Source organism: Haliotis rufescens, unplaced genomic scaffold, assembly GCF_023055435.1.
Source record: "Haliotis rufescens isolate VD_foot unplaced genomic scaffold, xgHalRufe1.0.p SCAF_23, whole genome shotgun sequence".
Taxonomy (NCBI): Eukaryota; Metazoa; Mollusca; class Gastropoda; order Lepetellida; family Haliotidae; genus Haliotis; species Haliotis rufescens.
In genome coordinates this window covers 8962232-8977085 of record NW_025963924.1, presented here as the reverse complement: position 1 = coordinate 8977085, position 14854 = coordinate 8962232, and the positions used below count along the sequence as shown (strand labels likewise).

The window sequence follows — 14854 nt, the reverse complement described above, 5'->3', positions numbered from 1 at the left end:
TCAAAAGGTTGAAATTAGCGACATTCATATTTCAAGCCATATCGAGCTGGGCGGGTGTGACACATTGTCTAGAGGGGTGTGATTTTTTTCTGTACTAATATATTATGCTATAGACGCGAGTTCCTGTGAGACTAGATTATCTGCACAAAATGTTTCTGGCCATGTTTGACCCCTGACAGTTCAGTCAACACTAGATGATCTCGCTGTAACACCCAAAACAATACAAACACAGACTGCATCCCTTAATGACATCTGGACGGATTTACAAAGGACTATGATGACAACCTTAGTGAGCTTCAAGAGGAAAACACAAGTTGAAAACAGAAACTTGATGCCCTGGAATCAAGAAATGGCAGTATTAAAGCACAGTCCTGTCGATCAAATCTGATCTTCCATGGTTTGCATGAAAAGAGGGATGGAACATGGGAAGAGTGTGGGAAGTGAGAGCTTTCAATCTTTCAAAAACTAAGTTTAAAAGATGAATTGTCAAGTGTTACCCGGACCAGTAAACCCCTATACTATATGACCTATGTCAAAAGCCCCTAAAAGTATGGAAGTTCTTCATTCAATAATCAAACTTCAGATTGCCAGATGGGTAATATGGATAAACGAGACTACTTATGATGTCATCAATATGGAGTGTTGATGTAAACAGCGTGAAGCGTGTGCTGTACATGGTTTAGATAGGAACCTAGTCCACCCAAATGCATCAAGATGGAAGATATGATTTATATATTTATATGTTAGTTTTTCTGTGACTGTAATGGAAAATATCAATACGCAAGGGTTGTATTGCAATACGTGTACTGCTGACGGCCGTATCGCAATATACGGGTCTACCAGTTGTATTGCACACACCAACAAATATACCATATGTAAACAAAACTGTTCAGAAAGGATTCTTTCAAGGAAATACTTATAGTCATATGCACATTCTGATTAGTTTTTGTTGTTTTTGCGAGTTTTTGTTGTTTGAAAGGGCGAGTGATGACGAATGCAATAATCCGTTGTTTTCATTGGGGTTGGACTGACGCGACCTTCCATGGAGGATTTCTGAGATCTTCAATATGAGAGGTTTCATATCAAGGTAAATCATCTCATCTTCATTTGGGCCATCTGGAGAGACCTGTGTAATAGTGGTTCGTGTCATTGATGGAAAAAAGTCTTGTTCAGCCATAAAATATTTTATTCAACAGTATGTAAATTACAACATATAACACTATATATAACATAACAATCATTAACATAAGCACCGTTTTTACAGATTATTTAAAAAGATATAACAAATATATAGCATGTAAAATCAACCGTGATACAAAGGAGACTCCTATCACAATCATACAATTAACACATATTGTTATTATTCCATACCTAAAAAGGTGTTGGGGTGTGTAGCCAGACATCTTCAGATATATACCTCTTGCTAAAACTAGGTCTGTACCTAGCAGTAAAAATATTACATCTTTTATCAAAAAGCATTCCAATCTAAGCACTATGACCATGGGTACTTGATGGACCTTGGTTGTCGAGAAGCCTGCGTGAGTCAGGAGTCACCCTTGCATTGGTGAGGGTGAGTAACAGTACAGGCGGACAGATCTGCTTAGGGCGAGAGGATCAGACGACAGAGGGTGTTGAGGCTGGTGGAAGCGTGAAGGGAGACAGTGTGACCTAACTGGTGTGGTGGCAAGATCTGAGGGAGTGGCACGAGCGAACTGTTGAATGGACGGTGGAGAAAACGACAGGATAAAACCTATTCAATAACTACAGCTTTTATATAAAGATTGTGTTAAAGTTGGAACGAATATAAAATGGCATCAATTTCATTCATCTTCAAATATTACAAATGTAGATGCTACCCAAAACAACCTGGCAAATAATTGAATTTCAAAATTAATTTGAAGAAAATTATTCGCCATCCTCTTTACTCATGTCACACCGGGTCCATCCTCTCTATTCATGTCGCCTCCTGCTGTTCTCAGAGCCTCTTGAGATCCGTCCACTTTCCTGATTAGCCTGGTGGTCACGTGGTACACTGCCGACAGACGATGTTTCATGGACCTGGGAGAAAACAAGTGGAATCCTACTGCGTCGTCTGGGAGCGTCTGCACGAGGACCTGCCGGTGGGGTGGGACAGATGTTCCCCAGAGATGGGAGATGGGTAGGAGAGTTACCTCCCCTTTTCTCGGAGAACGCCGTTTGGTTGGAAGACATAACGACCTTGTTGTTGTCTTTGATTGGCGGCAGAGCTGTCGTCTGCTCATCTCTAGTTTTGCCTGTGTACGGCCGTCTTCGCCTGTGGCCTTGAACTGGAGAAGATGGCACCCTTGGGACGAATTTTGCCTTTGTCTCCTCGTTAACACTCATGTGTCCATCAGCATCTAAGTTGAGGGCCTTGAATTTGTTGTTTTCCTTCTCGAGGCGAGTAATTGTGTCCTGCATTCGCCTCATCTGCCTCTGGTAGGTGTGCAGTGTCTGGACACGAGCCTTGAGGTCGTTGATCTCAGCCTGGTCCATGGTCCAGCTGAGTTTGTAATTGTTGAACTCAACCCGGTAGTGTTTCATATCCTTCTCCATCTTAGTGTTCTTCTCTCTCTCCAGACGGAGTTCCTTCCTCGTGGCCTCCAGCTGCTGTCTGTAGTCCTCGTTGAGGCTCATGAGATGTTCCACAAAGCTGCAACAGGGAAAAAGAACATCACTATATAGTCAGGAAAATAAGAGGCATGTTTTATGTTGTTTTCTTAATTCAAATCCTCAAAAGCTGTTCCTGTCTTTCTAAGAAAATTGCGTTCGCTTAGCCTAGTCCGAATGTAAAATGTGAAAATGTGCAAAAAACATTTTTTGGCTCCAATATTTCTACAATGATGCTCAGTGCAGTGAAACCCCCATTCATTTTATCTTCTATCGCGGCGACAGTGGGCAGTTACCAAAACCCTTGTTTCCAATTGACACGTTACATTCGGGTTTAAATGACATACCTTTCTTCAACGTTGATTCTTTGGCTTTTAGGACTTTCCAGTGAACTGCTGACATCAGGCTGTGCCATACTTGTCTCTGTGTCAGTTATTGCTGTACTACCTGTGTCATGATCAGCATCTAAAGGGAATAAAATGTTACATTTGTTGAGAAATAAGAGAAAAATGATTAAGATTTAGTTTTTTTTCGTTTTTGTATATTCTATGCAGTGCATAGTGTTATTGGCTACCGTGTTATATATGATCCTGTAATATTTGATTCAAACCACAAAGGCGGGACCACCCCCCACCCCTACCGCTCTCTTTTGAAAACCAAATGTAGTAATGTAGTGTGTTGTAGGGAGTAAATTTATCTGAGAGAGGATTTTGATATTTTGGACCCGTCCCTGTTTATAATGCTGGATCCGCCTTTGAAACATTTCATTGACAGTCAAAAGTACAGAATGTTTCTTTTATCAATACATGCAATCAACAGTATATTTATAGCAAACATGATATATTTAAATCTATTAATACTAAATGCTAAATATAATACGTGTATGTGTCTGACCACGTCTATGGACTCACTCACCGCTGACTGGGGTGGGGGACGTGGATGGCGACTCCGGGATGGGGGACAGGACCTGTGTCCCTGCTCTCGTAGCTATCTTATGTAGTAACCGACCCATCTGGGGAACAGGTATTGAAATGATATAGATACACACCTCAGCACGTACAATTTTACATAATTTTCGTGAGATGTTTTATGTTTTCTTACTTCGTTTACGGAACTGCCATCACTAAACCTAGACCTCTCCTTTTTATTCCGTTTAACGTTCTTGTCAGGTTACACAAAGTGACAAATGAAATCTGAGAAATCTATTTTCGCATCCTTCCAAACCTATTTATAATAAGCTATAATTGTGGTCTTATTTTCATTGCGACCACCGACCCAAAGTTTTGATACAACAACCATGGTTAAATCTGTGAAATATATACTTTGGTGCAAAATAAGTGTGACACTTCAACTTGACTTTAAGAAGAAGCAGACAGTGCAATAATTTTCCATTGGTTTTCAAACTTCATGAAAATCTTAAGTAGCTCTTAAGCTTTTACTTACTAAAGTAAGAACCTGCTTTTATAGAATAAAACACAATACTTTCCCAGTTTCAGCTTCTGAAAGTTCTAATCCGGCCGGTACACCAGCAATAATTTTTACTGCTACTAATTTATGTTGCTGTCATTTGTTATGTTGTTCAATGGCACACCTATCCCAAACTATGATGCATATTCAAAACAAAGTCTTGTGAACTAAACAATGTGAATAACCGTTTTGTCGGCTTACTATACAATACATACCACTGTGTTGGCACCACACTGATGAAATCTAACTCTTCTTTTACCAATTCCAGATCTGTACTTCTAGATATCAGCTTTAATAATGATACACGTGCGGAGCTCGGACGAACGTAACTACTAACCACGCCTCCGAGGTGTGATTGTTATGACGTCATGTCACGTGACATGTCACTGAGGAAGTAGAATACACCGCGCGACGAAATCGTATTTCCCGCGCGTATAACTCCATGCTCTCAAGCAGGGAAGAACGTTTCGAGAGCAATCGCTTTAGGAAAGAGTATCTCACGTGAGCTCTAATGGGTTCGTTATCATACTTTGTGGTTTTAGATTTGATTTTAATGAAATTGACAGTATCGAAGACAATAAAAATGTGTCTTTATAGGATAATATTGTTAAAAATTGTAATATTGTTTTCTGTAGACAAAACGAATGTTTTGATGCATAGTATGTTAACTTGAAATGGCCAAGAGTCAGACTTTACACCAATCTTAAAATTGCCATCAGAGTACACATTGCGGAATAGCATAGATCTATTTCTGCCACACATTTTTCAACCATTTAGTTTTCGGATTGAAATGGGGGTGGTCGGGTAACCTAGTGGTTAAAGCGTTCCCTGTCACACCGAAGACCCGGGTTCGATTGCTTACATGGGTACAATGTGTGAAGCCCATTTCTGGTGTCCCTCGCCGTGATATTGCTGGAATATTGCTAAAAGCGGCGTAAAACCATACTCACACACTCACATTGAAATATGCTAATCTTTTCCCTGTCGATGTATTCTAAAAATGTCAACAGTTACATCTGTGGTCAACCTCGATTATCCAGCCTGTTCTATCTCCATAATAATAGGATAAATACCTTGCATCCAAACACCTTTTGTGTCCGGTTTAAATGACACGACTCAACAAATAGCCGTAATGTCGAAATACAGTCGGTGAACCAGAGTAAGTGGTGAGAGATTGAGATGGCAACTTGACTTCTTATTTGAAACTATTGTAGATAATAGACCAAGAAACTGTATCGCAACATAATGACGACATGATACAGTGAATGGTCGAGGGTGTGCCATTGATAACTACTTTTACTTTGTAATCTTCTCGCAAGGCCCGAACATGTTCACTTTCCGCCAACCCAGACAGCCTCTTTCTAATATGGAGATCGAGTGCCACGTTCCTACTAATTACTGCTGTTCTTTGCGGCTATTAAGGGATTGTTCAATGTTTCTGTCGTGCATATAGTTTTATAACTTTGTTGTTTTATGCCTCAATTTAATATTCCAACAACATCACGGCGTTAATATTCGAACTGATCCCAAAATGTTAGTGTTTGATGCTCATGATGCAAATCACTGGATTGTCTGGTCGGGGGTTGATTATTTACACACAAAGACGTTAAACACTGATACCTGTGATCATCCTCTTCTGTTTCTACAGATTCGCGATTGTTTCTGCTCCGTTGCATCCATGCAATCTAATTAAATTCAAACAAGTTCATTTGTTGACAAGATGAATGTATGGCTTCTTCGAGGTTTGTAAAGACCCATAACAGTGCGTGTATTTGTCTCCCACGCCACGTCGTACTTCAGTAATCAACTGACCCTTTGTCACGTTGGGTGCCTTTTGCATTATATATGTGCTGGACTCAAGGCTGTTATAAAGTCTGCTATAAGTCTGTCATTAAAGCGTACTGGGCTGTTGGTATGTTGAAAATGTGTAGGATGTAGGTGTGTAAAGACAAAGTGCCTGTATTGTCTCCCACGCCACGTTGTACTTCGATCAGTACGTAGGCGTGTTAAAACTAGGGTTCTTTAGTTGGGCTTCAGATCAGGAGACAGCCAAACAGGAATTAGACAACTTGGTGTCAAATGAGATGATTATTTATTGAAACGGTTTTCTAAATACGGTAATCAGATACTTCACAAACGAACTGGAAGCAATATGCAAACTGGGGGCGCAGTGGCTTTCCTACCTTAGCTCTCAGTGTTACGAAAGCTGTCTCCCCGACTTCTTCACGTAGTTTTATTTGTCTCCTTTTTGAAGCACTGTTTGTCTTTTTCCGAATAGGCCTATAGAAAAACGTATTCATCCATTATTTATTAAAGTCAGTCTCTCAGCTCTTTGACGTGTTTTTTCCTAGCTGATATTTGATATTGACTCCTAAAATTAATTGTTTTTAGTCAATTTTGTTTTTTGAGAATAGTGTGTAATAGCTGTTGAAAATTGTAAACATGCTCCAGACATTATTTTCAAAAGTATTGTAGATCTAGTTATGTTTTGTTTTGTATGTCTTGCTGTTCTTGGCTTTATTTGATCTGCAAATATATAGTAAACTAAAAAACGATGCTAAATCAACATTTGAATTCAGCGCGCGATGTACATTTTCTTTCACGTTTTTGTTTTCATCCCATAATGCACTACGAATTTCAAGATGGCGTCGCCCTATGTGAGCACGTTGTTCGGTCAGTCGGTGAAAAGTGTGCTCGATGGCTGGACCGCACTTCAGGTGAGATTGAATTCTCTTGACATGCTGAGCGAATGTAAACAGTCTGATAATATACACAGTATCGGAATCACATATGGATGTCAGTCTGTATCAAGCTGCATGTTATCGTGTCCGAGTTGTCGGGTATCTTAACTTCGTGAGTATCCTAAGTTCGTGATATCTTGAAACACACGTGTAGCAATCGGAGGAATGATTACCTCTCATAACAATATCAGTCCTCACGACCGGTGATCGACTAATGATAAGTAGAGAGTAACACATACAGTATCCATTCAGATTCGATTAATAGGTACAATTACACAATAAAGAAAATGGTTATAATAATATGCTAATGTCCCTTTTGGGTCATGAAGTTTGTATTAATGCCCGTAGAATACAACCTACAATTCTTTTAACCTGTGAAAAAGAAACACCGGACTCAGCATAAATTGCATGAAAAATAATTTTACATCTTTGAAATACTGTCAGTATTTTCATATACAAAGAAAACCGAGTTGTGTATAGTTTGTTGTTTTGTTCAATTTCTTTAGGCCATGTCCATTTTATCTATTTGGCAGAAGTTTCTTTCCAAGGGGAGGTAATTTGTGTCAGCATATTCTCAGATGTTCAAGACAATGAATGGTAAATCAGGCTATGATTATTGTCATTGGTACCTACATTTTCACAGACCGAGTTACCAAAGAACTAGTCAAGACCACTGGTTCCTAACTCACATATGAAACGAGCAAGTTTTGTTAAGGTGTTCTTCATCAGTACACATGGTACAACAAGAGACCATAATACAACCCACTGACAGGAAAGCTAAAGGGTGTTAGAGTAGCTGATAGGGCCACTCTCGATCTGGGTACCATTAAAATGTACCATGGGTACAAATTGATATTTATTAAATTGTACCCAGACTTTGGTCCATATCTATTGGTACAAAATGACATGGTTACCGAAGTCTGGGTACAATTTAATATATCGATTTGTACCCTGGATACATTTCGCTGGTACCCAGATCGAGAGTGACCCTATAGGCATAAGAGTAATGAGTGAGTTGGGTTTAACGCCACTTTTTCTTATTATGTATAATTAATAGCAAAGAAATCATTTTAAGAGAAACATGAACTGATGGACAGTATTTTACACCAACAACCAAAGAACACATTTTTTTAGTGTTAGTGTTTTGTAAATACCAGAATGTTTTTGTTTTCAGCTGGCAGTGAATCATGGGTCTGGCGGGCCTGACAGTCAGGAAAAGGCAGAGTGGATGGTTTATGCAATAGAAACATGGTTCAAAGAAAATGGTAACTAACGTTTTCTGTATACATGGTATTAATCAGTCAGGATGCGCAAACAGCCTATTACTCATTTCACTTCTTCTTTTCAGCATGTTTAGTCATAGAGACGAGGGACACGAGTAGCCCAGTCATCTAAGGTGCCTCAATTCACTGTGCAGAGTTGCATCCCTTGGGCACACCAGAAACCTATGATCATGGGTTTAAATCCCTATTCACCCCGATTATGTTTCAAGATTTGTCAGCACCATACCCATGCTCGAGGATATCACCGAAGTCATAAACATCTAATACCTGTTCGCTTCGGTCTTTCCTCCCACGCGTCGGTCGGGTAGCCTAGTGGTAAAAGCGTTCACTCGTCACACCGAAGACCCGGGTTCGATTCCCGACATGGGTACATTGTGTGAAGCCCATTTCTGGTGTCCCCCGCCGTGATATTGCTGGAATATTGCTAAAAGCGGCGTAAAACCATACTCACTCACTCACTTTCCTCCCACATCAAGGGGCACTCTGTGTTATAACTGGTATACTGTTCACTCACTCACTCATAATAGAGGCCAAAATGGGTTCTTAAATCAGAGATATGCCATTAGATGTTAATGAAGTGTGTCTTTTATAACTCTTTCTACTGATTCCTGTTATTTAATGGATTGTTTTTAATGTAAAACTTTAGGTGAAATCTGAATAACAATTTCATTCCCTTTCTTTATCATACTTAGGGATTCTAAACTAAGTGCCTTGGCATGCACATGATGGAAATTGGGAAAAGTTGTTCAAATTAGGATGTATTTTCTGTTCTTTTTTTCCAAATTTCTGAGGTATTTCAACATAGAATTTTACCACTGCATTTGACACGTTTGATGTTCAGCTAAACATAAAAAAGACTTCCTCTATATTGATCCTGTTATCAGTGAATACAAGTTAGTGCATGTTACCTCTACAAAGCCAAAATGTTAGTTATGACCATTGACTGCATGAACTGGGAAATGTTTAATTCCATTTTCGGAATATTTTCTGACACTTGCTGCTTGACAGCCTCTGAGCAGGTCTGGATAAATCTCTCGTTTTCTGGCATATATTTTCTTATTCTGAGTTAGTGGACACGGGGCTCTTATTACTTCCTCCAAGCCAGTTATGAAAAAGAAATTTCCCAATTTCTGTCTGACACTTCGAGACTAAGCGTATTAATTATGAGATTTTCATTATGCTCCCAAACACATTCCTGACCTGAAACAATGCTTGTCCTAGAGTAACATCTCTTTTAAGAAAAGCCAATTTGAGCACTATATTCTTTACATTAATTCATTCGGGTCTTGGCCAAACTCCCTCGAAATCAAGTACCAAGGTGGAACAATGTTAACGGAGGTTATATGTTTGTGTGCAGCTCACATAGAAAGTTATGAGTTGGAGGACTTCCTGGAAGACGTGATGAATGCTGAGTTTGATATGGTTATAGAAGACAACAGCTTGCCACAGGTAATTGTAGCCCATAGGACAAGGATAACCGTGATGACTGTTAGTTTTAGGGCTGTGTATTGGCCCAAAAGTTGTACAATGTATGAAGCCTCTTCTTGGTACCCCAGGTCTTGATATTGCTGGAGTATTACTATTAGCTATTTAAATAGAGATTAATAGCCAAGTGTGTTCTCATATCATTGGCCATCATGATGCATACTTTTTATTCCTAAAGTATGATATTTATGATACAGACGGGGGCACGGGTGGCCCAGTCGTCTAAGGCGCCGCGATTCGCTGTGCAGAGTTCAGTCCCTTTGGCACGCTAGAAACCTTTGATTGTGGGTTCAAATCCCGGTTCGCCCCGATTATGTTTCTAGGTTTGTCAGCACCATACCCGTGCTCGTGGGTTTCACCGAAGTGGTAAACGTCTGAGACCTGCATAACTTCGGTCTTTCCTCCCACATCAAGCTGACACGCCGTGATATAACTGGAATACTGTTAAAAGCGGCGTTATACCCAACTCACTCACTCACTCACTCACTCACTCACTATGATACAGACACACATGAAGGTAATTATCTCTTTGTCATATAATTTCATTCTTAAAATAATCAAGGTTCAACATGTTTAAAACGTATCTACATGCACTGCAGCAATTTCAGAATAGTGTAGGAATACAATACCTGAGTGAACTGTCCTATTCATAATATAGTGCCAGATGACTTGCAGCTGCATTGTTTACGCATTAGGAAACATAGATGACCTTTTTTGGGCCATTATATGAAGGCTTGTGCAAGCTGGTATGATATCTATGTATAGAGTTTATTGAATGCTGTTCCTGGTAGATTATATCTCATTTGCATATTTATTGGATTGTGACACCAAGTTTATCGGACTGGTCGCATCCATAAGGCTTAAAAAAATAAAAGAATTGGTTCTCAGGCAATGTTTTTTGAAAAAATAGTGCGGGTGGGTGGTGTCTTTTTTTTTTTTTTGTACAAACTAGTACTAGTAACCAATAAACAGTTGTGTAATCAATAAAACAATTGTGCACAATCAACCTGGGAAAGGGCCATCCTACATAAATGTATTCCTTGATGAGTAAATTACTGGAATACAAGTTGGACTTGGAATATTTAAGGATTTTTTATATATTTTTTGTAAAAATTGAAATAAAAACGGAAGGTGCGGCGAACTTTATGATGATGCCGGCGGTGCCTGAAAACCAGGACTATTATTTTTTTTAGCCTAAGATTAACCATTATTTGATAAAACAATACTCACTCACCTGTTAGTTTCAATCACAGTATATAATTCCCTTGTGTGTGATCAGGTTGCGCAGATGATCTGCAAGTACTTCCGACTGTGTGGGGAGGGGCGGGAGGCCGAGGTGCGTCAGAGCATAGCCAGCCAGCCCAAGGCCGCCCTCCGGGGCTGCACCCAGGGGGACAGCAACCAGGAGGTGGACGGGGAGGAGGGAGAGGTCAGTACCACCAGGGGGCGTAACCATCTTTGGTTGGTGATACATTACATTGATGGTCAAGGGTATTTCATATATCATGATATATACTACTCAGAAAGGGGAAAGACCACCTGTCATGGCATGACTCCCGATTCTTTTATATTACTATAGTTAATATGTCATGGCATGACATCCGATTCTTTTATATTTCTAAAGTTAATATGTCATGGCATGACAGATTTATCATAGTAATATAAAAGACTTCGGTGGTCCTTAACTTTGTTTTCAATAGTATATATGTTACAGGAAACAAGTATAATCAGTGATTAAGTCTAATGACTGAAAATTTCAGTGATTATGTCTAATAACTGATTCACTCGGTGGTTATGTCTAATTACTGAAATCTTCAGTAATTAGACATAATCACTGAAATTTCCAGTTATTAGACTTAATCACTGATTATACTTGTTTCCTGTAACATATATAGCTTGTTTATATTAACTCAAGTAACCCGACTAGAGCCTATAATTACCGGTATGTATTTTCTTACTGATTTTACACTGAAAAAAGTAGTGTCAATGAAGTCGTAGGGACATCAGAAGACTGGCTCACAAGAGAGTATAGCTCTAAAAGGGTAAAACTTTGTTCTGAAATGGAGGCTTTATAACAGGTATAAATTATTTCACTCAAGTGAAAAATATGGATTTACTGTATTAATGAGATATCTCTCCAGAACTGTTGACTTGTGTATTAATACAGTCTTCTGTTGTCAGAATGGTGAGGCGATGGCATGCTGCAGCAGTGCTGGTGATGCTGTGAGGGCCGCAGTGTCTCAGTCGGCCCCTTCACACCAACCTTCACAGCACAATAACACAGGTAGGTGTAGACACGTGACGTGAAGAGGGCAGATTTTATCTGTGAATTAAATGTGACAGGTTTCTTGTTTCCTATGTACAATGTTTATACCACCTTAGTATATGTTTTGTCACCTGAAATGAGGTTTGACGTCGCATTCAAGATTATTGCACTTATGTAGCAACACGCATGCATGTGTGTGTGGGTGTGTACATGTGCTAGTCCGGAGTAATGAGGGTTTTATAGTGCTAGCCCACTGAGATACTACGCCACAGTCCACTATACCATGACCCAGTCTTTATCACTTTATCTTCATGTATTGCAAAGATCGTCTTATGGAAAATTATCAACACTTTTTTTGTTTTCAAATTTGTGTTCATGACCAAACAGTTTAACATGTAACTGTATTCTTTTGCTTGGTCTTCAGGCCATGATTTACTGTATAACACAAATCTGAAACACGTTTGTCTCCTGACTAAAAGTTTTGAGTATTGGTGTCCTAGTGGTCTCTGGCATTGCAATTATCTTTGTTGTTTCCGGATCCGCTGGTCATGGGTTTGAATCCCAGATGTATGGTCCTTGCTATCTCATCAACATACCCTTGCTTGTGAGTTTCACCAAAGTGAAGGTCCCGGTTAGAATAGGTCTTCAGCAACCCATGCTTGCCATAAAAGGCGACTATGTTTGTCGTAAGAGGCGACTAAAGGGAACAGTTGGTCAGGCTTGCTGACTTAGTTGATGCATGTCATCATATCCCATTTGCATGGATCAATGCTCATGATGTCACTCACTGGATTGTCTGGTCCAGACTTGACTATTTACAGTATGTCGTCATATAGCTGGAATATTGCTGAGTGCGGCGTGAAACCATAATCACTCACTCACTGCTGACATTAAGCTGTGAGACTGACTGTTCAGCAGATAGTGGATGGTTTCCCTGAACTAACTGACTGACCTTGTTACAGATGGGGAGGACATGGAGGTGGAGGACGGCTGGGAGGTGGTCAAGCGGGGTAAGAAGAAATGACCCACGTGACTGTTCCATCACGCAACACGAATCATCTCCCGACCCTCGGGAACCCATCCTCTAGAATCCCACCTTGAACTGTCTGGGGAAGAGCAGCGCTCAGCTTCACGCATCCAGAGGCTCATTGAAGAGAATACTCATATCACCATGATCACATGCGGAATCCTTTCTTGCCCTTACAAGAGAATTAATCATTTTCTGAAATAATACATACCAATGTAGACATAGACGATAAGAGAGTTTATCCAATTTGGCAAAACAGTGACCCACATCACTCCCAGGGTTAGAAATTTCTTCTATTATAGTGCTGACGTCATGGTTATGATAAGTGCTAGTACCTGAAGGACATACTTAGAAGTCATGTTTTTTGTGTTATACCTTTTGACAATGTTTCCTATGTGAAGTGAGTGAGTAAAATATGGTTTTACGCTGCCTTTAGCAATATTCCAGCAATATCATGGCAGGGGACACCAGAAATGGGCTTCACACATTGTACCCATGTCGGGAATCGAACCTGGGTTTTCGGCATGACGAGCGAATGCTTTAACCACTAGGCTACCCGACCACCCCTTTCTGTGAAGCCAGTGATACATTTGATATAGGAACAATATGGGATATATTTGGCAATGATTTTGGCATCCTCGACCTTAATGATGGTTGGATGAAATGACAAGACATTACGAAGGTATATCGTTTTTACATGAGAGATAACACTATTAGGGACATGTTCTGTAATTTTCTCATTGAAACAAATTATAATAAAAGCAACCAAAAAAAAGTATTATGACAAAAGTGAAAAGAAAACTTGATACATTGTACCTGACAATATCTGGTGAACAAACCTTTGACTGATGGTCGTCCCCACCTCTGTCAACCAACATTTGAGCATCTCTTCTACATGTTGCATGACCAAGAGTTTGTCAGTGTGAACAATGTCTTTTGGGGATGCTGAGAAAAATTGTTTCAGAGAGGGGTTTGATGAAAATCAGAAAGATTGAATCTGTTCATGATCCGGATAGCCTTCAGAGGAAGGTTTGGTTTGATCTGACGTTAAAATTTGGCATTTGGGGGGTTGAACGTCAACATTACCTTGTCCTCAATCTTTCCGCATTGAGGTTGATGGCGTAGGGTGTTTCTCACCTGCACACACAGTGAGGTGACAAACAAACACTGCAGTGATCTTTGTGATTTAAACCATGCATATGTGCAGCTGGTATTCCTTCTTGTGCTGTTGCTTCATTTAATTTGTCGTCTGGGTTAGAATTGGTCTTTAGCAACCCATGCTTGTAAAAAGCGACTATGCTTGTCGTAAGAGGCAACTAACGGGATTGAGTGGTAAGGCCTGCTGTCTTGGTTGATGCATGTCATCGACACCATTTGCATAGATCGATGCTCATGATGTCAATCACTGGATTGTCTGGCCCAGACTCAATTATCCACATACCGCTGTCATATAGCTGCAATATTGCTGAGTGTGGCGTTAAGCAACAAACAAACAAATCATTTAATTTGTATCAGTCAAATGTCAAAATTACATCCAGAAGATAATGCACTTTTCCAAAGACCTCGAAAAATCACAACATTCACACTTAAACGCTGTGAAATCATGAAACTGAGAGGCCACAAAATGACCAATCCTTCGTGCCATACAGTGCTGTCTTCAGCTACAAAATGGCGGTATTCAGCAATACTTGGGGGTGGTTCCAATGGATGTAACCTTGTACCAGTAGGCTTACTCCAGTAAATCAATAAGTTTATAGGGCAGTACAACAGTTCTGGACTGTCCTGGTTTTTAAAAAATAAAATTAACAGCACATTGATTGTGAACAATTACTTTGGCAGCCAATAACCATATAATGACAAGTTAGCTGGTACTGAGGTAATAGGTGAAAGAATGTTATTTAATAAAGCTTGTTGAAAAAAAAGATATTGTCCAGCGTTATTTGTAACTAACCTGTGA

At 39.8% G+C, this 14854-nt stretch overlaps 2 protein-coding genes across 2 annotated transcripts; one reads left to right on the top strand and one right to left on the bottom strand.

Moving 5' to 3' along the window:
• Window positions 1–1416: 1416 nt before the first annotated feature.
• LOC125383503 lies at window positions 1417–3640 on the bottom strand. Its single transcript, XM_048401827.1, has 3 exons — window positions 3544–3640; window positions 2976–3093; window positions 1417–2671 (listed from the first exon to the last, which is right to left on the bottom strand). Exons 1-3 carry the CDS (start codon window positions 3638–3640, stop codon window positions 1951–1953), a joined length of 936 nt encoding a protein of 311 aa, XP_048257784.1. The 3' UTR covers window positions 1417–1950.
• Window positions 3641–4548: 908 nt separating this feature from the next.
• Window positions 4549–14271, top strand: LOC124151798 (pre-rRNA-processing protein TSR2 homolog). The gene is made up of 6 exons (XM_046524434.2): window positions 4549–6812; window positions 8011–8101; window positions 9477–9568; window positions 10884–11033; window positions 11786–11888; window positions 12833–14271. The coding sequence occupies exons 1-6, from the start codon at window positions 6738–6740 to the stop codon at window positions 12892–12894; spliced, it is 573 nt and encodes a 190-aa protein (XP_046380390.2). The 5' UTR covers window positions 4549–6737; the 3' UTR covers window positions 12895–14271.
• Window positions 14272–14854: the final 583 nt, after the last annotated feature.